Source organism: Lonchura striata, chromosome 5, assembly GCF_046129695.1.
Source record: "Lonchura striata isolate bLonStr1 chromosome 5, bLonStr1.mat, whole genome shotgun sequence".
Lineage (NCBI taxonomy): Eukaryota > Metazoa > Chordata > Aves > Passeriformes > Estrildidae > Lonchura > Lonchura striata.
Window position 1 is genome coordinate 20,972,305 of NC_134607.1, and position 27,244 is coordinate 20,999,548.

A 27,244-nucleotide genomic window follows, 5' to 3' on the forward strand; every position below is an offset into this window, starting at 1 on the left:
AAGCTGCTCACCTGTTCTCTTTCAAAAAAACCATTTTTTAAACCCCAAAAGTGCCTGCAATTCAGCAACTCCCTCTATAATTTGTATTATATGATATAGCCCTATGATTTACAAAGTACGTCATTGAAACGCACTGACGTATGTCCTCATGGGTTTAATCCTGCACTGTTGATGAAAGGGTTGGTTCCACCCTTTTATGATAGCACACAACCCTGTGGTGAGCCAGTTTAGCTCATCAATCTGTCCAAAAGAGATTAATTACCAGTTTTTGTGGAATTAGCTCTGTGGTAGATTGTGCCAGCAATAAGGTCACCGTAGTAGTAGTGAAGAGGCAAAGAGTGGGAAGGGCAGGTACCATTTCTTTCTGTGACAGTAGAGATTTGAATCAGATTACCATGGTCATATCCCGTTTGGCTTGCATGTAACTGCTCATGTCTGCAGTAACCACCAGGTGTTTTTTGGAAGGGGATTATTGTTTTCTTCTGTGGCTTGCCATTTGTTGACACTCTTTGAAATGATATTGCTGAAAATAAGTATTGGCCTTTTTACTGTGCTGGAAAAAGATGCAATTTCTTTTTTGTCAAACTGTCACAATGTAAGAAATAAGCCTGATAGCTGAGAAATTACACTGTGCTTCTTTCCTTATTTTGGTGACTGATCTTGTATCACCAGATTCTGTAAAGTAACTATTATTCAATTGGACAAGAAGGTTGCACTGGTTAGTGTAGAGGGAGCAGGCAGTACTGCAAATTGAATTGTGCTCAGTAAGTTAATTTTTCCAAAACAGCAGTTACTATAGGTCAGAAAAATTATAGTTAGCATCTATACAATCTGGACACCAAGGCTGATCTTGAAGGAGTTTTAATTCTTCAGGTTAAGAAATTTTGAGGTTTTAGACACCTGGTTTTATATCACTAATCTCCATGTTTGAGGATGTCCAGAGAAGATCTGAGTCAAGTGTTCTTGATATGTAATAGTATGTGGACTTCAAGTATTCAGGGAGAAATGTTATTCTGAAACAAGTCAATAGGATTTTTTTAGTCTACCTTCTCTTGGGAAGAGTCTATTTTTGTTTTATTTTAGGAAAGTATCAATAGAGCATGTTCTTTATTTGAGATGGGCAAGGTAATCTGTCCTCCTAGTGCTTCCTGATCTGGTCACAAACAGGGAGGGTGATAACCCCCCAACAAACACCATCTGTGAATGTGAAAGCAGCTTTTTTTAGGCAATCAAGAATCCAGAATTTTTTTTTCCTTAACTGATCAGTATGTGACAGTGTCAATGAAGTCTGCATCTGTTCTTCAAAGCAAGTTATATTATCATTCTCTTTTGGACATTTTAATACAATAAAATCTTTTTCTCCAGTTTGGGAAAATGTCTTTATCCCAACAAATGGAAGCTACTCTTTAAATATATTATGCAAATATTGCAGAAAAGCCTGTTTATCATTACGCACTGCCTGAACTTTTTGGTTTCTAACAGTTTATCTACAGCATGAAAGCCTTTATTTTCAGAACTGGTTCTTTTCCATACTATGTCTCAGTGCCTGGCAGGTTTTCAGGTTAGTTATATAACCTGTGATAGGAGGAAGGTCAAGCTGCCAGCAAAGTCGGCCATTTTTTCAGTGTAGAAGTCACTCAGAAGTCTGTGATGTTATGAATTTACCTACTGAAAGAGCTCCTTTGCTTTAGGGAATTTTGTCCCCTTCCCATAGTGACCTAAAAAGGGCAAAGTCAGCTTGAGCATGAGTGGGTTGTGTAATTAGTGTAAGAGTATGTAGTTTTGTGTTCCATGGGCTTAGTAATTTGCTTATCACATTTTAGCAGGTTTAACAGTCATACCTTTGGTTACCTGTGGGAAAGGACTGGATTTGGTTACCAGGGTAAGAACTTCATAGTATTCTGGTGCAACAGATTTCATTTAGATTTCTCAGAACTCTTAATTTAACATGGAGCAGGGTTAGTTTGTGTGCTTCTGTGTACTTTTGGCTTTTGTGTTCTTTGCAATCTAGGTCAAGAGGTGAGTTATAATTGCAGTGTTCTTCTAACCCTGAAGCCTCCATTTGTTTTTCAGGTCACCATAAAGCATTTGCTTTCACTGCTTTGGAGTTTCCTGAGTGTAAATGATTTTTTATAAGGGAACAAAGCTTCAGTGGAGATGAAGGATAGACTGGAAAGGACAGGTCAATATTTCAGTGTTCTGTTTCAAGTGTGTAAGTGGAGATGGCTGTGGCCAAAGTCCACATGGCCATCTATACTTTTGGAACAGTTAAAACTTGGAGTTCATTCCAGTTACCAGTGGAGATAATAAAAACCAACACAGGAGCTTTGTTAGCATTAGTGTAGACAGTAAGTGAGCTGCAGTGAACAGAACTTCTTAAAGTATGATTTTTTTTTTAAATACTATTTATTTTTAAATTGCATTAATATTTGAAAGGTCTAAAATTCAATGTTGGTAAACTTGGGTAGGAAATAAGAATTTTATAATACTCTGGGTTTTGGAAGTAAACTAGTAAATTCAGGTGTCAAATTGTTGCTTAAAATCTTTTTGAAAAGTGCTAGTGCAACAACCTTTTTGCAGTAAGATACAACCTGTTCACCTTTATCAGGAAGGGATTTCTTCCACTGAACAGGACATGTCCTGCATATCTAATTTCTATATTAACAGGAATATCATGTATACCTGAGCTTTTGTGTTATGCATTGCTTCCTCCTACAACTAAACTAGAGACATTTCCTGGATCTGTTTTAGAGGTTTACATAGTGTTTCTTAATTTATAAAAAAGCATTTCCCTTCCTGTTCATTCTCATGCATTTCTTCTTTAACATCTCTATGTTTGTGGCTCTTTCACAGACATGAAAAATAGAAGCTGTAAAATTCTCCCACTGAAGGTTTGTACCCTGTCAGAACACAAGCCCATATCCCTTCAGAATTAAACCCAGAAATGTTAAATAAACTGTATTTAAGCTCAAATGGAGAAGTTGTGAAGTATGAACATATGTTATTAATTCTTCAGTGATTGAGATGAAATATCTACAGTACAGGTTACTTAGGAACAATTCCGCTAAGGAAAACTTGGAGTTTTCTATCTGTTATCTACCCAACATACGAAATCCATGACCGAGGAAATGCTTTATTTTTTATTGTAAGGAACCTGTGGAATTCAGTACTTGCAGATTTTTTGTTTGTTTCTCAGTGCCAGTGTTCTACTGACCTTATCAGTGAGGGGTAAACTATGCTGCAATTGAGAGAGAGAGCGAGAGAGAAAAAGTGATCAAAAAAACAGAAATAAGAGGGTCATTTGCATCAGACAGATAAATAAATAAATAGGCAACTTGTTCATATAGGCTGTTCATTACTTCATGCTTTGTATAGTTCATAAAACATGATCATGGTCTGAATGGTTGCAGTTTTGCTGTGCACTAAAGGTAACAGGATGTCATGGCAAACATCTCAATTTCACAATCTGTGCAGTTCTGAAGTACTGGGGAAGGATCCAGAGAATTGTGATACTACATTTTATAGAGCAGCTGGCATTGAAAATAGTTAGTGGTTTGATTTCTAATATACTAGTTTCATTAAAGAATGGACTAAATATTTTCTTGCTATGTTCTCTATAGAGTTTCCTCGGCTTTGAAATTTTCTGTCTGTAAATCCTGTGACATCAAGTGATTTTTTAATTCTTTCTCCTTCATACTTTGTTCTACAGACTAAATAACCTCATTTTTTTCTAGAAGTTGTAAAGCTGAAGAAAACATTGTGGCTTTTAGCAGAGATGACCTAATATTTTTTCCCTTTTTCCTGTCTCATGGGTGAAGCATTGACTACATAGGCAAAACTGAGACATGCATTTAAAAGAAAATATTCTACACAGTAATTTTTGCCATCCAGGTCTCAGAAGGGTCTCTGGGGGAGGAGGTTGCATTCCAGTTTTGTTCTTTATAAGTCTTGCTATTAGTGAACTCAAAAAGTTGAAACCATCCAAGTCTTAATGGGGATGATCAAGCCAAGGATGGCATCTGAATTATTTGTTTTATTTGTGTTGCCTAGGGATAATTCCTGTGACCTTCCTTCATTGCTTTTCAGTAGATGACAGGCCAGGTCTAGTTTACTGTGTTTTATCCATGTGGTTTTTTTAGAGTGTAACTTTTTATTGCTCTTGCACAAATGCTCTTGCACTACTCTCCCAAATCCTGTGAATGTTTCCTTAAAGGTCTCCATGAGAAACTTGAATTTTTTTTTCTCTAGCATGCTCTTTCATTTGTATGACCTGGAAACATTTCCTAGTATGTAATTTCTTCAGTTTATGACAAAGGAAAAAGTTATAAGTTGCTGTGATATTAACAGTTCTGCTTTAATTGCTTTGTATTTTTCTCTTTTATTTCAAAGCTTTTGCAACCTGAGGTGACCTGTGTAAAATTAATTTTCATCATATAGTTATGGTGCTTTTTAGTGAGTAGGGTTCTTTTACTGATTGAAATTTCCGTGAGCAAATTGCCAATAAATTTACTGTTGAGGAGTACTTTATTTCAGCAGTAGTGTGTTTTTCTTCTAAACCATGAAGAAAATCATGAGTTTGTGGGGGTTAATGTGGATGTTTCTATTTTTACAATTTAGAATTTGGCTTTTTGCATTCTTCTGAACTTAATTCCACCAACCTCTCTTTTTCAGTGCCAATACTGAAACATTGTCAAAGCGAAATTCTTCAGTGCTGCACTTGCAGCATTTGAAGGAATTTTTACTCCAATCCTTTACTGTGTCCATAGGAGACAGCATGATAAAGCTTGCAATTTTGGCATTGGAGGTCACACTTTGAAACAGAAAAGTGTTCCTAGTAATCATGTGTTGCTCTTTCACCAGCAGCCTCTCCTATTTCTTTTTGTAATTCTGCACTTTTCCCCCTTCTATTAGTCTGCCTTTATTCCAGAATCCTACCTTTGCAGTTGTTGCTCTATAGTGCAGTGATAAAGTAAAATTAATTTTAAGGCTTTTTGGGTGGTTTTTTTTTTTTACTATTGATGAGTGTGAGGTTTTCAGGAACAGTTATGTCATTCTAAGTGGCTTGTTCCCAAATGAAACGGTGCGGGAAATTCCAAAAATTTTTCTACTTGCAGTACTGTATTGTCACCAGTTGCAGTATTTTTCCTGCTGAACTTAGAAATTCCTAAGGTAAAGTAAGCTTTGGAGACCTTTTTTGTGTGTTCTTTGTTTTTCTGCTTTCATTATATGAGCTGTATTATCTGTCAGAAACTTTCTGTTGACTGGAGTTTTAATTATGGTGTACTACATGGTAATGCTCTACTTGTCTTTTCTTGGAATGAGGTTTTCTTTTGCTTGGAAATGCTTGTCTCTTTAATTTTACCTTGAATGAAAGCTTTTGATCTTGATTGAATACATTGATAAAAAATAGCTAAGTACAAGTCAGTGTGATTGATGTTTGAAGTCTTGTAGACTTATTTCTACAGAGATAATTTCCTTCATTAGTTTAAGAGGTGATATTTTTTCCTTTGTCGTAAGGAAAAATGCTGGTTTTAACAGCAACAGTAAACAGGGAATTATGTAATTGTCAGCATTTCTTCCTTTGTGGTACCTTTGCGTCTCCCCTCCCCAGTGCATACAGGGTTAAATAGGGTTTAAAAACATGTGAGGGTTACCTGCTATTCACCAGGGTTTTTCTTTTATGCAGATTTAATGTTATTTAGATCTATAATAAAGGATGGTGTCCATTAGCTTGTGCTTGGATGGTGGTACAGGAACAGCCTGTTTGTGCCGGAGTTTGGTGCCAGCTGTTGAGTCTGGCAGGGGACACGCTGTTCACGAGCGCCTGTTCCTTTTCACACCTTCCCCTTCCATTCTTTATCAGCTCCTCCGGCTCTGAGCGCTGCTGTGGCACTTTCTGAGCTCCGAGCACATATTGGGTTTCATGTAACCTTTAGCCACCGACACTTCTGACTGAATATGACACAGAGGAAGAGCCGAACCGACCCGCTGCTTGTACCTGCTCAAATGAAGCTTTTCTCTGTCCCTGTTAGGAATAAAGTTCAGCTGTGGTATGGGAATCCTCTCCGAGCGGCTCTGTAGGGAAGGAATATTCGGATCTTGCTACAACGGTTACATATAACAGGAAAAGTAGGTCATTGTGGCAGGGAGTAGTCCAAACAGCCGCCCGGTTGCTGCAGCAACGACCTACTTTACGAAACTATTTTTGTTGATTCATATTGAAATGTTCTTCTTGAAAGTGCTATAAGGAAATGATCAGGTTAGGAGATATGTAACAGTGGAAGCTACAGGTTTTGTGGACTACTCCTGCTCTCCTCCTTCCCCTCCACCCCCCACCCCTGTGGTCTTGCCCCCTGATGTTGAATATAGGAGGATTAAAGTAAATAAGGTTTGTTTCTGTTCGGGGTGACCCTTAATGGGGGACAGCTTTTTTTTGCCTGAAGGTTCTGCATAACAATAATACCTATCATTGGTGATTATGTTTCCAGAGTTCAGAACCTACAAATCTTCCCCTATAAATATTGTCTATAGAAATAACTTTAAAGTTAAAGCAAAACAAGTTAGACAACCACCTTTTTCTTGGAAAAGATAAAATCTGTCTTGAGCACTGGAACATGCTCTCCAGGGAAGTGGTCACAGCACCAAGCCTGACAGAGTTCAAGAAGTATTTGGACAACACTGTCAGGCACATGGTATGTTTCTTTGGGTTGTCCTGTGCAGGGCTAGGAGTTGGACTCATTGGTCCTTCTGGGCCCCTTCCAACTCAGGATATTGTATAATTCTATGAGTATCACTCTTCTGGAATGCTCATTCAACTGCTCTTATAATAACCACTTTTCTCCAACAAAGTTTATCCACGTTCAGGAAGGTAGACTTGGTGCCTGCCCCTTTTTCTTTCTTTTCCTTTTTTTTTTTTTAATTGGCAGTGTTGTTGTCTGAGTCTTTCACTCTAATCCTCACACAAGCAAACCGGAAAAAAAGTACAGTGATTCTGTATAAAGATTCTGTATAAAAGTATGATCTCCAATTGTCTACCTTTATTCTTTCAACAAAATAATAAAAAAAGCTGTTGCTGGTGTTTAGAAAGTGAATTTTGGAAATCCACTCCTGTTTTCTAAAAGGAATGGGTAGATGGGGAAAGTGTAAAAGTATGGTTGTTACAGTAAAAGTTTAATTCTTCATAAAATCTTTAAACTACTATGACTTGGGTGGAGATGACTGAGTATTACTTCTTAGTTATCAGAATCTTCTACTTAACTGTTCTTTGTAACTTTTTAAGAATAGTGTATTTACTTCAAGTGATGTACCTTCTGTTGGTCCTGACCTTCAGTATTGCAGAGAGCTGCTGAAGTTATGGCAGATGAAGAGAGCACATTTATCCAGTGGTTATTTGGATTATTTAATCTATTGTGTCTTGAGCTATGCTTCAGTTTTGTTTCCCAGGACTTACTGAGCTCTTTGCATTTCCTGCATCAGCCTCTGCTGCATGAGTTGAAGATTTACCTCCACTAGTCTGCTCACATGCTGAGATAGTTGAGGACAAAGTAGAGGTTTTCAGGATTTATGCAGCTTAATAAACAAATCTGTGTTTCAGTTATTTGTTCGGGGGCGTGTAAATAGTTTTTTTTCTTCATCATTATTACTCAAAACCCTGAATACACCTTCATCAAGTTAACCTTGTATTCAGCTATAAATTATTAATTCCAGCTTTGAAAGACTGAAAATTTTAGCATTTTGATTCATAATAGTAGCAATGGAAAATTAAGACAACGCTGAAAGTCTGATCACCATAAGGTGAGCACCAGTCAGTTTTAATTAAGATTTCCAGGAGTAGCTCCAGGATATTTTTTTCCCATTTTCCAAACTTTCTACCAGTTTCTGTGCTTGCTAAAGGATTTCAGCTCTATCCTTAATTCTCTTCTATTAGTTTAATAGATTTTTGAGATATGGGAAGCCAGAGATGATGGAATTGTATGTAAGGACTTGCAATTTATCCAGTGTAGTTGAGAAATATATTTTTTTAAGCCAGTGTTTTATTTTTAGGAAACATAAAAGTGCAAAATTTTACTAGCACTAATTGTAACCTTAAAGAAGTCACTTTAATTTAAAGAGATGAAGGATTTATTGAAGTAAAGGCAGGGCAGTATAAAATCTGTCCTTTAGGATCAGATTGCAAGACTGTCTTGTTGGAGTGCTCTTACTGTGCTTGTTCTTTTTAAATGAGCCTTAGCTGTTACTTTCTCATGGACAGCTTAGATTGCTGAAAATAATGTGGCTGAAATATTTTATAAAGCAGGCCAGCTCACGTTTAATTACATCAAACCTTAAGAGCTGCTAATTTAAATGAGTGTACTTGGATACATGAGAATAAGGTGATTTAAATTTATGTATGACCATGTCTGTACTCTCAAGTAACTCTAATTTTGTAATTTGCTTCTAGGTAATATTTCCCCAGTTGTTTCCAGTACAATTTGTTTGCTCTTGGTTTTCCTTTATGGATCTAACTAGTTTATCTCTGGAGAGAACAGGCATAAAAAATTGAAGTCAAATAATAAGTACTTTGATTTATTTGATTGGAATTAGAGGATTAGAAAAAGATAAACATAGAATATCTACATTAAAGAACAGAAGACACTAAGAAAGAGATTTAGGAAACTGTGAGCCTGTTAGTCTTCTATCACCAGCAGACTGACCTTTGTAGCATGAAGTAATTTGAGATGTTCATTTCAAGTTATGTGAGGATAATTTAGGTGAGTAATGGGTGCCCTTTGAATATGAAGTTAAGATCCAGACTTCATAGAAGCTAAATACACCATTTGCTATGATGTATGGCTCACAAAATAGGAACCAACTTCGTAGTGCTATTTCACAGAATCACAAAATATGTAGGGAGGGACTTTGGAGATCAAGTCCAACACCTTCTCTAAGGCAGATTCACCCAGAGGAGGTTGCACAGGATGTGTCCAGGTGGGTTTTGAGTATCTCCAGGGAAGGGGGCTGCAACTGCTCTGGGGCCTGTTCTAGTGATGTGTGACTCCCACAGTAAAGATGTTTTTCTTCATATTCAGACAGAGCTTCCTGTGTTCTAGTTTGTGCCCATTGTCCCGTCTGACCCCGTTCTCTTGACACCATCCTTAAGATATTTGTATGCATTGATAAGATTCCCTCTCAGTCATCTCTTCTCCAGACTACACAAGCTGGGCTCTCTCAGCCTTTGCTCATTAGAGAGATGCTTCAGTCCCCTCATCCACTTTATAGCCTTTTCCTGGACCTTCTCCAAGAGCTCCTTGTCTTTCTTGAACCGTGGAGCCCAGCATACCCACTCACAACCCTGGACACATCACTCCGGATGTGGCCTCACCAGTGCAGATCATCTCCCCTGACCTGCTGACAATGCTCTTCCTAATGTTTCCCAGGGTACCATTGGCCTTCTTGGCCAGAAAGATACACTGCTGGCTCCTGGTTTAACCTGCTGTCCACCAGGAATCACAGATCCCTCTCTGCAGAGCTACTTTCCAGCAGGACAACATTTAACTTGTACTGGTACTTTCATGCACTTCTCCTCCATGACCTTTCAAAGATGATGGAGAGTGGATGATGGTTTAACAATAACATCTGCCAGTTCCCTCAACACTCATGGGTGCATCTCATTAGGATCTATGGATTTCTGGATGTCAAGCTTGACTGAAGGATATCTAGTCTGCTCCTCCTTGACCAAAGGAAAACCTTCTTTTTCCTGGACTTTCACTCTTGCCTCCATGCTCAGGGATTCCTGGAGTCTGGCTTTAACGATAAAGATTGAGCAAAGAAAGCATTCAGTAACTGTGCCTTTTCTGTGTGCTTTGTCACCAGGGCATCCACTTGATTCAGCAGTGAGCCCATGTTTCCCTAGTCTTCCTTTTGCTACTTGTAGCAAAAGGTAGGAAAGAAGTCCTTCTTGTCATTCTTTACATCCCTTGCTAGATTCCATTCCAAATGGACCTTAGTATTCTTTGTCATATCTCTGCATAATCTAACAACATGCCTTTATTTCTCCCAAGTGGCCTGTCCTGTTTTTTATATTCCATAAACATTCTTTGTGTGTTTTAGTTTTGTCAGAAGCTCCTTGATTATCCATAAAGGTCTTCTGACTCTTTTAATTTATTTCTTATTAATAGGGATGCACTGGTCCTTAACTTGGGAGAAATTATGCTTGAATATTAACTAGCACCCTTGGACCCCTCTACCTTCTGGAGACTTGACCCATGGGATTCCTCTAAGTAGGTCCTTGAAGCAGCCAGAAGTCGATCTCCGAACGTCCAGGGTTGTAATCCTGCCTATTACCCTGCTTCCTTCATCTTTGGAGGATTATGAATGTCTTCTGAATAGGACAAAAAAATTGTGTGTTTCCTTCTTTTGGGGAATGCTAACCTGAAAAGTTAGTTCAGTTGGAAGGAAATTAATGAAGGATGGTATGTAAGGAAATGCCAGCTTTTTGTCCAGTGTGAGATAGGTTTGATTCAAATAAATTCGTTGCTCCTAATAGAGCAGTACTGCTCGCTGTGGTTGATGCTCTGTTCTCACTCCATATTTGAAATAATCTTTTTTCTTTAGTGTGAAAAGAAGATGCACCCAAAAGGACTCAGCTTGGAGAGATTAAATTTTAAACATGGTTTTCTCTTGATTATTATTCAAAGCCCTTTATTCTGTTTTCAAAGAATTGCTTTTTTTTCCCCCCCAAGAATCTCTTTCACAGCTGTACGTGGGCTTGGATGTGTCTTGCATTTGTTCTCTGTCACAGCTCTGCTTTGGCTTAAAGATTACAACAGTAATAAATACTAAGGGAAAAAAAGCCAAGTAACACACAGCATGGTCAGTGTTTGGTTTTGTTTTTGCAAGTGGATCAGCTATACTAAGTTATGAAAGATGCTGTAGTTCTGAATTGCTCTCTAAAGGAGCTGTTTTTTCTTTGCTGACTGTAGAGCAGCCCTGGAAGAGATTAGTTAACTCCAACAGCTACGTCACTTAAGTATCTAGAGTTTAATAACATGAACTTTTTCCTGCTCTTGTGTATAACCTCAAAGGATAATACCTTTACAAAATGTATTATTGTATATCACTTTAGGATATGGAAGTTGGATGTGGGATTTGTTGAAACAATGTGGTACAATACAGGATGCCTCTGTGACCTTGATTTGGTAACAGGAAAATACTACTGTGGCTGGCTGCCAAAGGATGCTGTGGAGTGTACATAACACTTAAATCCTGTCTGAGCTTAATCTTCTTACAGTTTCATAAGAATATACTGCTTGCACTAAGACACATTGGTTGGTGACAATCAAACAGGAAAATATACTGGTAAAATACTGAATATTTGTATAAAGGGACATCAAATTTGAGATACTTCTCAGTGCCTCATATTCTGGTTTGTTTTGTCATTTGATGTTCACATTGTGATTCCTGTTGAAATTAGTATGAGATGTATATTTGCCTTATACTGAAATCTCCTTATAACTTAATCAGACATATGGCAAAGTATGTGTGAAAGAAAAGTGCTCTTGGTCTCTCTCTGAAGAGAAATAAATGGTACATGATTTGTGTGATTACTACATTAGGGTCTAATGCTGTAAATTATACTCTCTCTAATAAAATGTGGTTGGTATTAAACCTTTTTCTTGAATCCAGCTTTACTAAAGTCTGAAAGATGAAGGAGGAGTATCTGATAGCATTGTTGGAGAAAGCAATTGAACAGGGTAATAAAGCTAGCAGATATTAGGTTGCCTAAGATAATTCTGATAGACAAAGTCTGGGGGGCAATCAAATACCCATAACAACATGAGTCTCTTGTTTGAAAGAGCTTTTCTGTTGATGGAAATCAATGGCTTGGTGTGAGGACTAGTGGATAGATAAAAGGTATTTTAAATTAGAGGTTAAACACAAGTTTGGATGAGTTGCTGGAAGTTGACCAGTTGTGGGTAAAAAGTCAAACTTAGGAACAGAACAAGTTTTATAACTGTTCCTTTTCACTCAAATTCTTAAACTTCCTCTCAGAATGAGAAAGGCTAGCTAAATTCCTGTATTTTTTGTGTCTGTGCAGTCTAACACTCCTGCTAATGGTCAAATTCAGAATCTGGATTAGTTCAGAAAACTTATTCCTAATGGTTTAGCTCACTAGCATTTTCAGATGTGAATAGCACCTGCAAGAGAAGTCACTGCATTTTAAGTCCCCTCAGTTCCTAGCAACTGCCCTCATTTGTACTGGCAAGGATGCTTATATGTGATTGTGGTTTCTGAGTGTTTATTACTCTTAAAAATAACCCCAAACAAGACTCAAGGGTAGCCTTAAATAATGTGTCTATAGGTATCCTTCTTGCAAGTGTCCTCCCTAAATAAAATTGTTACCTTTCTAACAGGCTGCTCTTGACTTCTTCTCTGTATAGTTTTTAATTATGTTAATAGTGCTGAGCCAGGAACGTTGTGTGATGTAGTGCTTGCTTTAGGTCATTTTGTTAATGGTTAACTGTGTTAACAATTACTTATTGAAGTTTTTAAATAGCTACTTTTATGGTATCAGTTTCTTTCAGTTGTACGGTAGCTAAAATTATGAGCTGTATTATGCAATTATTGCCAGTTTCTGGCAATTAATTTCTATTTTAGACCCCAAGCATACCTTGTATGATTGACAGCAGGGAAGGTTTGTGGAGTTTCTTGGAGTCAACTGCTAAGATTTTATGTGCATGTCTTTTAAAGAATGAAATCTTCAGCAGCTTTCATGAAAGTTCTGAATATCATAATTAAATGTCTCTGACAAAATGTGTGTAACGCTCTCTAAGAATGTTGCTTGCAGACAGGGATGCTTTGCATCAGCATCTTCCCCATGTTAAAATATGTAAGTCGTTTCTGCCTCCCTCTATCATGTCAGTTATGCATGTACCTCGCATCATTTGCTAGTGTGAAATTATTAGTGAACATTTCCTTCTGGTTTGCCCAAGGGAGGTTTGAGACTAGGTACAGAAAACTGGGATGATACTCTAATCTGTTAAAAATTATCTGGGCATCCTTTTTATGTCTCTTAATGAAGTTTTTAGCTCATATAATTCATTCAAAATGCAAAAGAAAGTGCTTTCCCATTGACTGTTAGGTTGAGGGATAAAAATTAGTTTAGATTGCAGACTCAGAAATGTGACCTGTTATTGTAGGGGGAGATTTCAATGTCTTTCCAGTGCCAGAGTTTGGTATATAGTAGAGTTTAAGCCTAGTAGCTCTTACTTCATAGCTGCTATGAAGAAACTTTGCCTCTAGAGCTCATTTACTGAAAAGAAATACTTTTTATGAGATGGAAGTTTCATATTCATTTTGAATTCATAGACTAATTTACCATTCCGGTGAGAGGAATGTGTTTGTGAGCATTTTGGTGGATCTTTTCAGAGAGAAAGGTCAAGTAATTTTGCATTCAGTTAAAGATGCTGTGCTGCTTCTGCAAGGTTTAGGGGACTAATGAGAAAAAGAGGAGGCTGAAAACTTTGTTTATGACAAGTAGTTGATTCAATTATTATGTTTCTTGGTAAGGTATGTTTCTAAAAGTGATTATTTAAGAAGGTTCATATTTAATTGAGCAAGGCTCTTTGCAGGGGAGATTGGACTAGATGACCTTCAAAAGTCCTTCCAACCCAAACTATGTTGTGATTTTATAAATCTGTGTGAAGCTTTTTATGTTAGACTACTTGTGTTAACACTCTAATGAAAAAATGCCTTTAAATGTAGTATACCATAAATACAGTGGAAGAAAACAAAAGAGGTGATTATTTGCATCACATTTAGTTAAAACACATTTGGTTCAACTGAAAGAATCAAATATGATTAATAAATGGTGTAAATGAAAATTTGTCCAGCCAAATTAATATGAAAAAATAAAATACTTTTTTGCAATCAAATTCTATCTACCCAGCCACAAGGAAAGCACAGAGCCGAGCCCGGGGTCAGCCCTGGGTGTGCAACAAGGAGTCAGCCTCAGCAGAGGTTTTCCTCCATGCCCACACACCTCCATCCTGGCACAAGCGGTTTTTATAGGGAAAAGGCCAATATTTCGGCAGTCAGTCTTTTCTTCTATTCAGAGTCTATAGGTTAAAATATTTTCTTTTTTGTTGATGAGGGAGAGCAATTCAGTGTCTGGAGTTGTTGAATCCCTTGATGAAGTTTACGGGAATTCTGCATTCACATGTATGTGCCCGAGGATTTCCGTGACATCCATCTCGGGTCGTTTATGCGATGATCAGCGCCTGGGGTCCCCGGTATCTCTCCAGACATGGCCCATCTCCCGGCCCAGCCACGTCCTTTTACGTGTAAATCGGGTTCCAATATACACCAGGTTTTGCCTGCAGGGTGGTGGGGGGGGGGGGGGGGGGGGGGGTTCCTAATACAAACGTGTATAACCCAATTTTTATCTACTACACATAACAATGGCATGCTTCTTCTGAGTACCTGTGAGCAGAGTGTGTGTTCTGGGCGTCAAAAGAAGTATTCTTTTGCATTGCTATTACTCTAGATATTGTAAGGTCCCTAGATTTGATTTGGTGTGTTATCTTTGAACAGTGTGCTTTCTGTGAGTGTTGTAACACAATCTGTGGTTGGAGCGTGTTTAATTCGTTCTGGTTTTTATTGAGGTAAGGGGGAGTGTGTGTGTCCCCTGGCCCACACTCCTGCTTGCTTCCTACATATGTTTAACAGTTTGAGTATACACTGTTATTTTTGTTAAGTACCTCAAAGAGTTTTATGGAGATTGAAATGCTGGAGTGTGGTGAGAGATAAGAGAGATAATAGAGAGGATTTGGGGAACCAACAAAAAGAGATTAAACAGTATTAAGGGCAAGTTTAGGGATCTTGGATGTGAGTTGGAGACTGGGTCAGTGCATATTATCTTCTTGAATAGGATTTCGTTCCAAGCCCAGACTAGAAGTTATATGTTTTGATCAGTCAGGAAGAAAAGAGACTGAGAAAATAGAAGGAATTGAAATGGAAAAAAATCAAGTTTCCTGAAATACAGGAATAGTTATGAATGTTTTATGTCACCAGTTTCTTTCCATAACCTTTCCCTCTACTCTGTGAGATGAGTTTAGACAACAAACAAACAAGCCAGTGTCACAACAACAAAACTCCTTACAACCAAACCACAAAAAAACACCACAACAACAAAAAAAAAATCAACAAAAAACCCATAAAAAAATGGAAACACAAAAAAAACACGTGACCCCCTGGATTATTCCAGAGGTATCCAGGACAGTATTGCAGTTTGTCTTCCTAGTGATTTGTGAAGTATATGTGAATGCACATGCTTCTTGAAAGTGAGATTCACATGGATAAGACTAATGAATGTCAGGTTAAAAAAAAAAAAAAAAAAAAAATGAGAAAATGAAGCTATAATTTTCAGAGTCCAAATAGAATTGACTTTGTCCTGGGGACATGGAGCTCAAGTTCTCTCTGACAGAAGCATATGCAACTCTTATCTGATTCTTAAAATAACTACTGCATGATTTCTAACTAAATGAGTATAGAGAAGTTTCTTCTTCTTTTCTAGCTACCACAGAGTTTTTTCAAAACAAAACTGAGCAAAGTGAGAAAAATTAGGCATTTCTGGTTTGTTCCAGTCATTAAACATATAAACATAGTTTGCCAGCCAAGAAGCCATTCTGTTCTTTTATGCTGGCTGCCAAGAGGCCTGTTCTTATTCTTTCAGGTCAAGTGAGCCACACATTTTACATATTTAATAGCAGCCAGGGGAGGTTCCTCCCAGCCTTTCAGATATTATTTTTGTTAAGTTTTTCCCCCATGTATAGTTGGAAGTAATGTGTATTAGATAGACATCACTGACATGTTGCTAAATACTTAGAAAATGGGTATTAGCAGGTTTACAGCAATCATGTATGCTATATCTCTCCTAGAAGGCACAGCGTTTTCATTGTATCTAGTTAGCTTTTAAGATTTGTCTTCAAAATTTAGATGAATATGAACTCGTGATTTTCTTAGACCTGGTTGGTCAGTGCTTTTGTCTTCATACCATGGTGGGCACTTGCAGAGGTGCTCATGCCCTTCAGTGGTAGCTGTGCCACTTCTCAGCAGGCACGGTCTCCACCTGGCACTGCTTCCCCTGCCTTGCTCTCAGGCACTTGTTCTGGAGGTGTTATCGCTGTGGCCTTGCACCTGCACAATCATTACAGCAGGGTTTCTCAGGAGTAATGGACTGCAGTGTGGGAATTGCCTCTTTTTTTTGCCCCCTTTGGGTGTAGCTTGTGTTTATGGCAGGAGTGTGAGCTGTGACCAGCAGGCACTGACTCAGCAGTTGCCCCGATCAGCATGTGCTTTGCTGAGGGCCAACAGCACTGTAAGGAGGAATGGCTGAGAGGGCTTGAGCGAATCCTGGGCGAAATGTATGTTGTCACTACAGAATTACAGAATGGTTGGGGTAGGAAGGGACATCTAGAGATCACCTAGTCCAACTGTCCCTGCTAAAGCAGGTTCACCTGGAGCAGGTTGCACAGGATCATGTCCAGATGGGCTTTGAATATATCCAGGAAAGGAGACTGCAACCTCTCTGGGCAGCCTGTTTCAGTATTCTGTTACCCTCAAAAAGTTTTTCCCTATACTCAGAGGCAATTTCCTGTTTTATTTTGTGCCTGTTGCTCCTTGTCTTATTGCTGAGTGTCACTGAAAAGAGTCTGACCCTGTCCTCTTGCTACTGTGTTTAAGATATCTGTATGAATTGATAAGATCCCCTCTCAGTAATCTCCTCCAGACTACACAGGCCCAACTCTTTTAGCCCTTCCTTGTAAGATGTATGCTGCAGTCCCCTCAGCATCTTTGTAGCCCTGTACGGGACCCTCCCCAATACTTTCTGGTCTTTCTTGGGCTAGGGAGCCCAAAACTGGACTCAGCACTCCAAATGTTGCCTCACCATGGCAGAGTAAAGGGAGAGGATCACCTTCCTCAACCTGCTGACCATGAGAAAAATACTCTGGAGAAGCCACTTGTTAGACTGGAGGGAGTCCAGGGGAAGGGCACTCATCTGGGGGATCTCCAACACTTTTCTTTCCAGCTGGCTGCAAGGTAGTTTTTTCTTTTTCCTCTTACCTTTTGTTTTCATTTCTTCCCAAACTGCTTTCACCATCAGAGTTATTCTAGTTATTATATCTTCTAATAAATTTTTTGCTCATGTGAACCTGTCTCAATATTCTTTGTTGCTGCTTGTTTCCCTTGAACACTTGCAGATTTGCAGCACCCCATTCTTCCACCCCCTTTTTATTTTTTTTTTTTTTGCCTGATGTGCTAATTTTCTTATTAAATAATTCTAGTGAAGTTACAGCCAAGATGCATATGTTATATAGAGGGCTGTTTCTATAAATGAAGGGCAGAGGGATAGTCATGATTGTGTTCTCCTGGTATGCTGTTTTTAGTAACAGTTCAGTGTTGTAAGAAGGGCTTGGGTTAAGTTTAGTAGCAGTGTGCCAACAGCTGATTATCTCTTTGTTCTTTGGGGTTTTTATGTAGTGTAGGAATTTTTCTGTCTTTACAATGACAAGATACTTGTAGTTTTAGTTGAGACTAGAGTATGTTTTAGTCCATTCCAGAGCTGAATAACGTTGAGTAGAAAGCTGAAATGACAATGCGGTTTGGTTTTATGAATTACATATTATGGAATATATTACATGGTGTCATACCACTATAAGCCAAGTGTAATTAGGATGTGAACATGAATGCAACACTAAAATATACACCAAATTTTCAAAGTCTGATAATTGCTGTTGATTATTCTTCTTTGTTACCTTATTCTATTGTAAAATTGTCTGGTTTGCCTCAGAAAATAAATGTTCTTTTAAATTCTTGCAGATTCCTGCTTCAATGTCTCGAGGATCTTGATGCCAATCTGCGAAAACTGAGTTCACGTTTGTTTGTTATCCGTGGACAGCCAGCAGATGTTTTCCCCAGGCTTTTTAAGGTAAATACCACCTAACAGTTGTTTCTATCCACAAATATGACCAACAAACTAATCACTGCTAGGAATATTTCTTGTACTGTTTCATTCAGTGCAAGTTATTTATGGAAATACTGATCTATCCTTTTGCAGTTTTTCATTAAGGTTATTTGTGTTAGTTTTGAATTTTTCCTCTCTGATGTATGTATCATCAACTGAGCTGAGTTGCTTTAAGACTTTCCTGGGTTTTGTTTCTTTCTTTCCAGAAAAAGCATTGATTTGAAATGTTTTGCTAAGTGTAGGTATTATATATTACTGCATTTTCCTTTACAGATTCCCTTTGTAGTACTGAAATAAAATTTTGTGATTTTGTGCACAAAATTTTGCACAAAAATTGTGCACAAAAGCTTGACTTGTAAAAGCAATGTTTTATTTAGGCCACATGTCTGCTGTGATTGCTTTTTGGCCATTAAAGGTGATTTAATAAGCTTTCTTCTAGTAGTAAGAGTGTTAAAAGCATACTAAAAAGCAATTTCTAGTCAAAGAAATTTAAGGGTTTTGTGGGATGGGCTCTCACTGAGAGAATTAAAGCTGTGATTGATTGCTACTGATGGTAATATGTTGTCTATGGATAATAGTGTATTTAATGTAGTAGTACTATAATAGTATTGTAAAAATGAACATTTGGCAAATTGATTTGAAGAGTTTTTTCAGAATGATTGAGGTGACTGAAACATGCAAGACTGAGGGATGCAAAAGGAGATATCCATTTTTCCGAAGAGGTTGTATGTTCATTATTTTTATTCCCACGTCTTCAAATTCAAATTCAGCCTGAAAATTCAAACCACATTTCCATCTTCATTATTGTGATTTTGTCATGAAATGCTAACTGGATGATACTTCTACTGGTTTTTCCTTGATTTTCTCTCAGTGAAGAATTTCCTGGAGGAGTACTGTGGCATTAGCTACTGCTTGCAACCCCTCAGATATTCAAGCTTGTTGTATTTGTCTGCCAAACTGAGTTTGATTGCATTTAATTAGGAGCAAAGGTCTTCCTGCTTTGTGTGTTGCCTTCTGGGTTTGAGCAACCTGTGACAAGTCTTCTTAAATACCTTAATGGCTACTTTGCTCCTGTTTCAGATTTTGCTGCTAGGCTGATCTTTCTATGCCTGGCAGCCTTGGATTGCCACATTTTTAGAATATTAATTTTAGCGCTGAGAAGGAAATTAAAATAACTTGTAGTGTAGATAACATACAGCAATCATAAAAGAACATTCACATCTGTCTGTGTCTTCTGGTTCCTCAAGTTAGTGTCTTTATCATATATTGGTTCACTAAGGGGCTTTTCAGGACATCCTCTATGCTCAAACAAGTTACTGAAGCTCTTGAGGTTTTCTTTGCTTTTGAGTGAAGTTGACCTGGAACATGCATCTATGTCTTTAATTACATTTCACAACTTCTTTTGTCAGAGCAGTAGCTGTACATCAGACACTTGCAGTGCAGTGAAGGGCTTGTAATACTGAACAAAGCTTTTCAGATCATCCCTATTAAATGTTTCAAAGGTGAGCAATGATCCTGACCCTGAAGAACGAACACATGTGGAAAAGAGAAGTTCAGTTAAGTTTGGAAAAATAACTTCAGTGGAGTCATTAACTTAGGTAGGAGATAGTAGAACTTGTGTAGAGCCCTATCACAGATGCCAGTATCTCTGGATTTCCTGGGAATGAACGTATCGCTGCTATTTCTTGGTAAGGCTTTCCTTTTCACAGTCTGAACAATTCCTTCAAAAGGCAGAACACTGATCTATCTTTATCCTTAAAAAAGACCTCAAACAACTTTAGGCTCTTTTATTTAAGTTTTGGCTTGTTCTTGCCTCATTCTCTTCAATTTGTCCTGGTCTGCTTTCTGTCTTTAGCTCTTTGGTCTGGGCTTAATAAAGAGAATAGAATTGAAACAATCACTTTTTTTTTTAATGCATCAGTGTTGCTAAAACCATTCAGCAGTATGAGTAAGTGCAAAATGATCTGTGTCTGTGGTTCTTCTAATTGCCTGGCTTGTGCTGATGTGATCTGGGTGTATTCACATTACACAGCAGTTGTCTCAGAGTTTCTTGACTTCCTTAGGGATGTGACTGTTTCTTGGACACTCTTTGCAAAACGCCAGGGGAAAGAAGGATTCAGGAAAGTATCTGCTGCAACTCGTCAGACAGTGGTTTTGTGTTACAGAGCATTATGAAATGAGAAGCAGATGTTACATGATGGGGTAGGAAGTTGCTTGAGGATTCAAGGCTTGCTGGGTTAGTCTTGGCAGACCTAAGGATGGTGGGATCCCAGCCTTGTTTCAAAGAGCAAGCACTCCTTGGAATCATCTGTCCTCAGGGCTGGGCTTCATCTAGGAGAGAGCTGGAGTTCAGAAGTGAAATCACACCCTTGGTGATTAGCATTGAGTGCCCTTGTCTCTGGTCTAAATCCAATTCTCTGAAATACTATGGCATATTAAATCAAGTAATTAAGATTCTGAGGGGTTAGAAAGGTATTTGATTGATGTGATGGCTTTCTAGGATCATCTTGTGCATACTTAAGATTTCCAATTTCCTACTGTTCCAGAAGCCTTAGCCATTATTTATCCCTGTGTTGGCTTCTTTTTCCTCACCTGTGACTGTTGGCCTTGGTAAGAGCATCTGTGCCATTAAGAATACTGGACTTCAGGGTATAAGGCATTCTCTTTGTAGAAGAAAGCCTTTTTTCTTTATTTTCTTTTTTTTTTTTTAAATTAAGAATTTGATGATTATTTGAGTGAAGAGAAGCGATTTGGAAAAGGTAAAGAAAGTGTTTGGTGATAGGGCAGGGCAGTATTTCCACACCACCTCCCCTGAAATTTCTGTTCTGTTGCTCAAGCTGACATGCATGTAAAAAGCTTTTCTGTAGAGCAAGGTACTGCTGCTGATCCATGCTCAGGAGACAGCCTTTGTCATCTTCCCCTTCTGTTGAGTCGCTGGGGTATGTGGATCCTAAATTTAGACACGAGTTTTCAAAATTTGCATGGAGATTGTTCCATTACACATGGCATTAGTGAGCACCCACAGTAATAGGACAGATTGGAAGCTTTTTTTTTATGCCTGATAGCTACTTAGATGCCAAAAAGTTGGACTTTATTTTTGTTATTTGCGTGCCTAATATATTTGGGATCTTTATCTATCTCTGATAACTATCCACAGGTAATAGCTGGTGTTCCATTCTGCCCCTGTCCTTCCAGGTCTCCTTTCCCTGACCCTCAATCATACAGCTGAGTTGCTAAAGGACCACACTTTTGGTTTGTGTTGTAGGAATGGAACATTGCAAAACTTTCTATTGAATATGACTCTGAACCATTTGGGAAGGAAAGAGATGCAGCTATCAAGAAGCTGGCTAGTGAAGCAGGAGTGGAGGTCATTGTTCGGATTTCACATACATTGTATGACCTAGACAAGTAAGTTACCATTTACCTTGGATTTTAAAAAAGGAGGGGAAAAAACCCTTGGAATTTTATGTAGTATTTATTTATATATTGTGGGCTACTTTCCACACCAAACAGTTCTTGGTTAGGAAAACTATGAGTTTGTTTTATGTTTCACTTTTATCCATCCATACAAATTTTATTACATACTGAGTAGAACTTTGAAACTCCAAAAAATTATATGTAACTGAATCTGAAATGCAGTTTTAATTTGGAGTTCCTTTAAAAATAATGTTTATGTTAATTAGCTGTCATTTATAATTAAGTTACTCAAACATGCCTGTAACTTCTCCCAAATAACATCTGGTTTTGTTTAGTTGCTTTGTTTGTTTTGTCTTTATTTCACTTTTTGTACAGAAGTTATGAGAAAGTCCTTTAAATTTTTAAAGAACTGTTTTCTACCAATTATCTATTCAATAAGTAATTGGGGATTGTTTGCTATCCCTGTGTTACCTTATTTAATGTCTTGTTATATTTTTCCACAGATCTATTTAAGGGATTGGTGTTAATTCCCTATTATAGAAACATAATCCACAAACTAGTTACCAGTGTACCTTCTCTTAATATTAGGTGATTTATTATGGTAGCTACCCATTTTATTCTGTTACAAGCCAATGTATAAGAGACTGTTAGACATATGGGAGGGCAGCAAAATTGGAAGTATTTACTTTTTGAAACCAATAGCTGACTTTGGCAATTGGAAATTCTTTTTTTCCCCTCCCACCCAAACACCCTGCTAAATAAGAATTTGGTTCAACCTGTCACTTTGTAGATTTTTCTTTGAAGTTTTCCTTTTTTCCAAGACTTCAGATATATTTTAAATGGCAATGCAAAACACAAAACTGTGTTTTTACAGCAGTCAGTGTGTATAAGCCACATGTTAATTTCCCCCCACATTAAGGCAGTTTTAATATTGACTACTGTTCTCAATACCAGAAGGGGAAGGTGAATTTCTTTGAATGTAAATACTGTGGCCTTGTAGGTGACTTGGATACTTCTGTATGTAGCTAGGATCTCTGTCTGCTTTGCTTTTCTTTGCCTTGAACTGCCCATGTTCATTATATCCTTGTTCATGAGGAAATTTCTATAACCTGGGAATGAAGAAAATTGCCTTGGTTATAAACAGTAAATTTATATGTTTCCCTAGTGGGGAAAGAAGGATGGTATATTTGAAGTTCTAACTGTCTGGATTATATTTGGGGTTCCATTTAAGCTGGAGGGAGGTAAGGAGATATTTCTGTGTATGTATAGGTGTGTAAATTTGATAAGAAAAAATGTTAAATACTATTGTCTGACATGCTTATTTTCTGTTTTTCTTTTTCTTTAATATAGAATAATAGAATTAAATGGAGGACAGCCTCCTCTTACTTACAAGCGATTTCAGACCCTAATAAGTAGAATGGAGCCCTTGGAGATGCCTGTGGAGACTATAACCCCCGAAGTAATGAAAAAATGTAGTACTCCAGTTTCTGATGACCACGATGAGAAATATGGTGTGCCATCACTTGAAGAGCTGGGTATGTTCTGGGATTGCTTTGACATTTTGAAACAAGATGTAACCTACACTAAAAGCACAATACTTAAAACAACAAGTGAGGTCCTGCTAGTAGGTAATTGTTAACCTGATTGGTTGGCAATTATGGCATACAAAAGGAACAAAAAAAAAGATAATCAACTCTGTAAATTTTGGTTTTCTGCTAAATGACAGGTCAGGTCAAACTATACTAAGTACTGTTTGGCTTCTTGTAATACTCCCAGGGTACCAAATAATCATTAAACGACTAATTAATAGTCTTTGCTTCATTTTGTATTAAATGTACTTTTTATCTTTGTGCTTCAGGTCATTTATCTGTCATTTAGCAAACTAGTTTAAAAAGAACCACCCTCTCTTCTTGATATACTGAAAAAAGATAGTAATATGTTAATTAATTACTTTAGAAGGCTCTGAGGGGAAAAAAATGTCTTACATTTCTATAAATGTAATTTAAAGGAGTAGTATCAGCTATTTTCCTGTGAAACTCCTCATCTCTTTCCAGTTTTCCCACACATCCCAAAATACAGGCGAATGTGCTATGACCTTCAAATTGCTAAAGAAAAGGTCTGGATAGGTCTTGCTTAACTGTTACCACCTTGTCTAGTCCATTGGATCTCTTACAAAACAGACCGTGGTTTTTAAAGCCTGTATAAGAAGCAATGATCTCACTATGCAGTGGTTAAACTATAGAAAGACATGTTCCCCCACACATCTGGTGAGCAGTCTCGGGGCAGGTGGGAGGATGTGGAAAAAATCTGATTGCCTTCTTTTTATTGTTCTTTTGTGGCTCAAGTATGTGTTTATCGTCAAATTAACAATCTCTGTTATTTGAGGTCAGTGATACCTCGGAATGTTCTGAAGATGGCACTCATACTTTTACCTTGGTGGAAAAGTTTTTAGACATTCTGTAAATTACAAAAGTAATTATTGCTTCTTAATAGTAATTAAAAAAAAAAAAAGTTATGGCTTTAGGATAGCCTGCATATTGTAGATTTGGAAAATCTGAGGGGTCACTTCATGCAAAAAAACCCCAAACGAACCAGTGTAATTGGGACTGAAGTAAGACCATTCAACATCTGAAATTTGTGATGTATATTAATGTAAATGTAGAAGGAAAAATTTGAGTTTTGCTGCAAGTTAGAGGTATTTGATGTGCTTTGAGAAGACTTGGCTGCATACTGTTTTAAGACAGACTTTTTCAGGTGTCCGCCTTATGGTTTTTCTAAGGATGCAGTAGTCAAGTATCAATATGCTATAATTTTGTTGCATTACAGTATAAGCAACCAAGCAATTTCTGTGTTTCAATTTGTCTTTCAGGTTTTGACACAGATGGTCTGCCTTCTGCAGTGTGGCCAGGGGGAGAAACTGAAGCTCTCACACGCTTAGAAAGACATTTAGAACGAAAGGTGTGTTTCAGATCACTGCAAGTATGACATATCTGGGAAATATGGTTACTTTTTACTGTGAAACCTAGAGGGATTTGGGCAAGTTGTGTTGAAAAAATCAAACCCACAAACTTAAACTCAAGGCCTCAATGATGTGAATCAATAGTTTGTTTTTTAAAGATGATAGTATATTATCTTTGATATGAATTTTAGACACAGTCTGTTTTACTCTTCTGTGCTATAAAAAACTTAAATTTATTTTGGAAGTAATTTTATTTTTAAAAAACCATACATTTTATAACTTTGAAGGGGTATTCTTCTGACAACTAATGTATTGCTAGTTGTCTAGGTTTTCAGTGTATTTAAAAGAAAGGCACAGATAGCTCTGGAAGACAGTCCATGCCTTCTGCATTGAGTTGAATTACCTTCTAGAGGTTCTGCTGATTGAATGCCTGTGTATCATAGGTGACCTGACCATCTGTCCACTGTTTGGATTCAGATACAGACAGTGTGTGATTTCTCCCTTTGAGTCCCTATGTAGGCTCTAGTCTGATGTTGCTGTGTGGATTTTGTTTTGTTTTCTTTTTTTTAAGGCTTGGGTAGCAAACTTTGAAAGACCACGAATGAATGCAAATTCCCTTCTGGCAAGCCCTACAGGGCTCAGTCCCTACCTCCGCTTTGGCTGTTTGTCCTGTCGGCTCTTTTATTTCAAATTAACGGACCTGTACAAAAAGGTAGGACTACTGTGTAGTCAGATACATGTTGTTAGATGCCATGGTTATCACCTACTTCTCCTAATAATTTTTTTTCTTTAATGGTGATCTTCAGGTAAAAAAGAACAGCTCCCCTCCCCTCTCCCTCTATGGCCAGCTGTTATGGCGTGAATTTTTCTACACAGCAGCGACTAACAATCCACGGTTTGATAAAATGGAGGGGAATCCTATCTGTGTTCAAATTCCATGGGATAAGAATCCTGAGGCTTTGGCCAAATGGGCAGAAGGCAGGACAGGTTTTCCTTGGATTGATGCAATTATGACACAGCTTCGTCAGGAAGGCTGGATTCACCATTTAGCCCGGCATGCTGTAGCATGCTTTTTGACTCGAGGTGACCTCTGGATTAGCTGGGAAGAAGGAATGAAGGTATTGTTTCTTATTCTTGAATTTCTTAAAGTCTCTGTTAAAGTTTCAGATGGTAATTCTAGAATTGTTACTGTGGTGGTGTAAGTTGAATTTTAAACCTTAAACTCTGGGCAAGACGAAATCGGTTCTGATAAACCAGATGTGCTGAAATTTTGCCTCTTGAAAGTCCTCTTCAATTGGAGTGTTACATTTCTTGCAGTCAGAATAGGTCTGAAATTCTTTCATATTTGAGATTTCTTCCTAAAACTTGCATAATTTTTGTAATTTATATTTTTTTCCCCCCAATCATTCTGTGTGTGAATAATTTCTGTTCATATCTTGTATCTGCTTCCCTGCAAAGGGTAAGTACTATGGGAATAAAAGAGAGAAAACTAAAAACTGAGAATGTGCTTTCAGCAATTTCTGACACTTTGCCCAGTGTTAGAACTGTGAGTAAAGGCAACATGATTTGGCTGAAGGCTCATTGCAGTTAATTTTGTGCAAGATGCTGAATTTCAAATCTAAGATATCAGGTTTTTGAAGAAAACAAGAGAATAATTTATTCTCACTAATTAAGCCTTTCAATTAATTTTACATTTTTAGAAGTGTAGCATAATTTTTACTAAGCAATAATAATCTATGAAAAATTGAGAATTGGACAATTTTATTTTTGAAATCTAAAAAATGTAATTGCCATCAGGACTTTGACCCCATATTTCTATATGTATATAATCATATGAAATTTTCTTTCTTAACAAATCAGTTGTAAGCAAACACCTTTCAATTAAAAGTTTTGGTTACTTCTGCAGTTCACAAATGTAGACACTGAAGATACACATACATAGGTAACTCAGTATGTTCCAGATAAATTACTCTGTAAATTACAGATACATGGCACCTTGTTCTTACTTTTGCAATAATACAGATAAATGAAGGCTCCAGACTTGTACAGTGGAAAGATGTTGAGCTCAAGTTTCCATAGCTAGCAAAAGTTAATCTGGCATTCCCTGTGGTGTTATTTCCAAAGTCTTACTAGATGGCAGCATCTAGTGGAACAATTGTGTGCTAACACACTTCATGTCCAAGGATCTTGTTGCATTATGAGTCACTATCTATTTGAAACGTTTTTTGAAAGCGTTTTAAGATAAATCCTATTTTTCAAAATACTTTTTTCCCAAGTAGTTGCAGATGTTTAGTAAAAGATACTTTTGTAACACTACCTCAGTGTATACTGTGGAATTAATGCCTTATTGAGTATATGGAGAAAGAGATTGAGAGATCGTTGTTTAATAGTATTACCTTATTTAGACCTTGTACAGGAATAATATTTGTTGAAGTTGGTGGCAGTACTACAATGCTGAGTTTTTAGTGCCTTAGCATGAAGAAAGATGGTTGCTTTGGAACATTTGGAATTTATGTAAGTTTGAAAGGAAACTCAGAACTTGCAAAAATATGTTTAGATAAGTGCCTGTTCTTAAAACTACTTCTAGGTGCACTCTTTTTAGGACTGTTGTCCTTCACAGAATGAGGCTTCGCTCTGTTTTTTGTCAGCCTGCATTGCTAATGGTCTGACTGAGCAGATAAACTTCCTTTTTTACAAGTTAGTACTGCCTGTGTTGAAGATGAAAAAGCAATCAGTGCTGGAAGCTTGAATGTTTCACAGCTGCTGACCCCCAGATTTAAAGTAAAACCCTCATAAATCTTCAACTTGCTCATGTTTTGTTTGGTTTTTTTGTTAGTTTGTTTATATATATATATATATAAAAT

The 27,244-nt window shown here is 37.5% G+C and overlaps 1 protein-coding gene across 3 annotated transcripts in view; it reads left to right on the forward strand.

The window, feature by feature from the left end:
- The window catches only part of CRY1 (cryptochrome circadian regulator 1), a 39,399-nt gene that overhangs the window by 5,463 nt on the left and 6,692 nt on the right, over positions 1–27,244 (forward strand). For all 3 annotated transcript variants that reach the window (XM_021535877.3, XM_077783377.1, XM_021535870.3), the window contains exons 2-7: positions 17,860–17,968; positions 21,270–21,412; positions 22,772–22,956; positions 24,291–24,379; positions 24,952–25,092; positions 25,187–25,498. In XM_021535877.3, the coding sequence (XP_021391552.1) occupies positions 17,860–17,968; positions 21,270–21,412; positions 22,772–22,956; positions 24,291–24,379; positions 24,952–25,092; positions 25,187–25,498 (979 nt within the window). The remainder of the gene's footprint in view (positions 1–17,859; positions 17,969–21,269; positions 21,413–22,771; positions 22,957–24,290; positions 24,380–24,951; positions 25,093–25,186; positions 25,499–27,244) is intronic.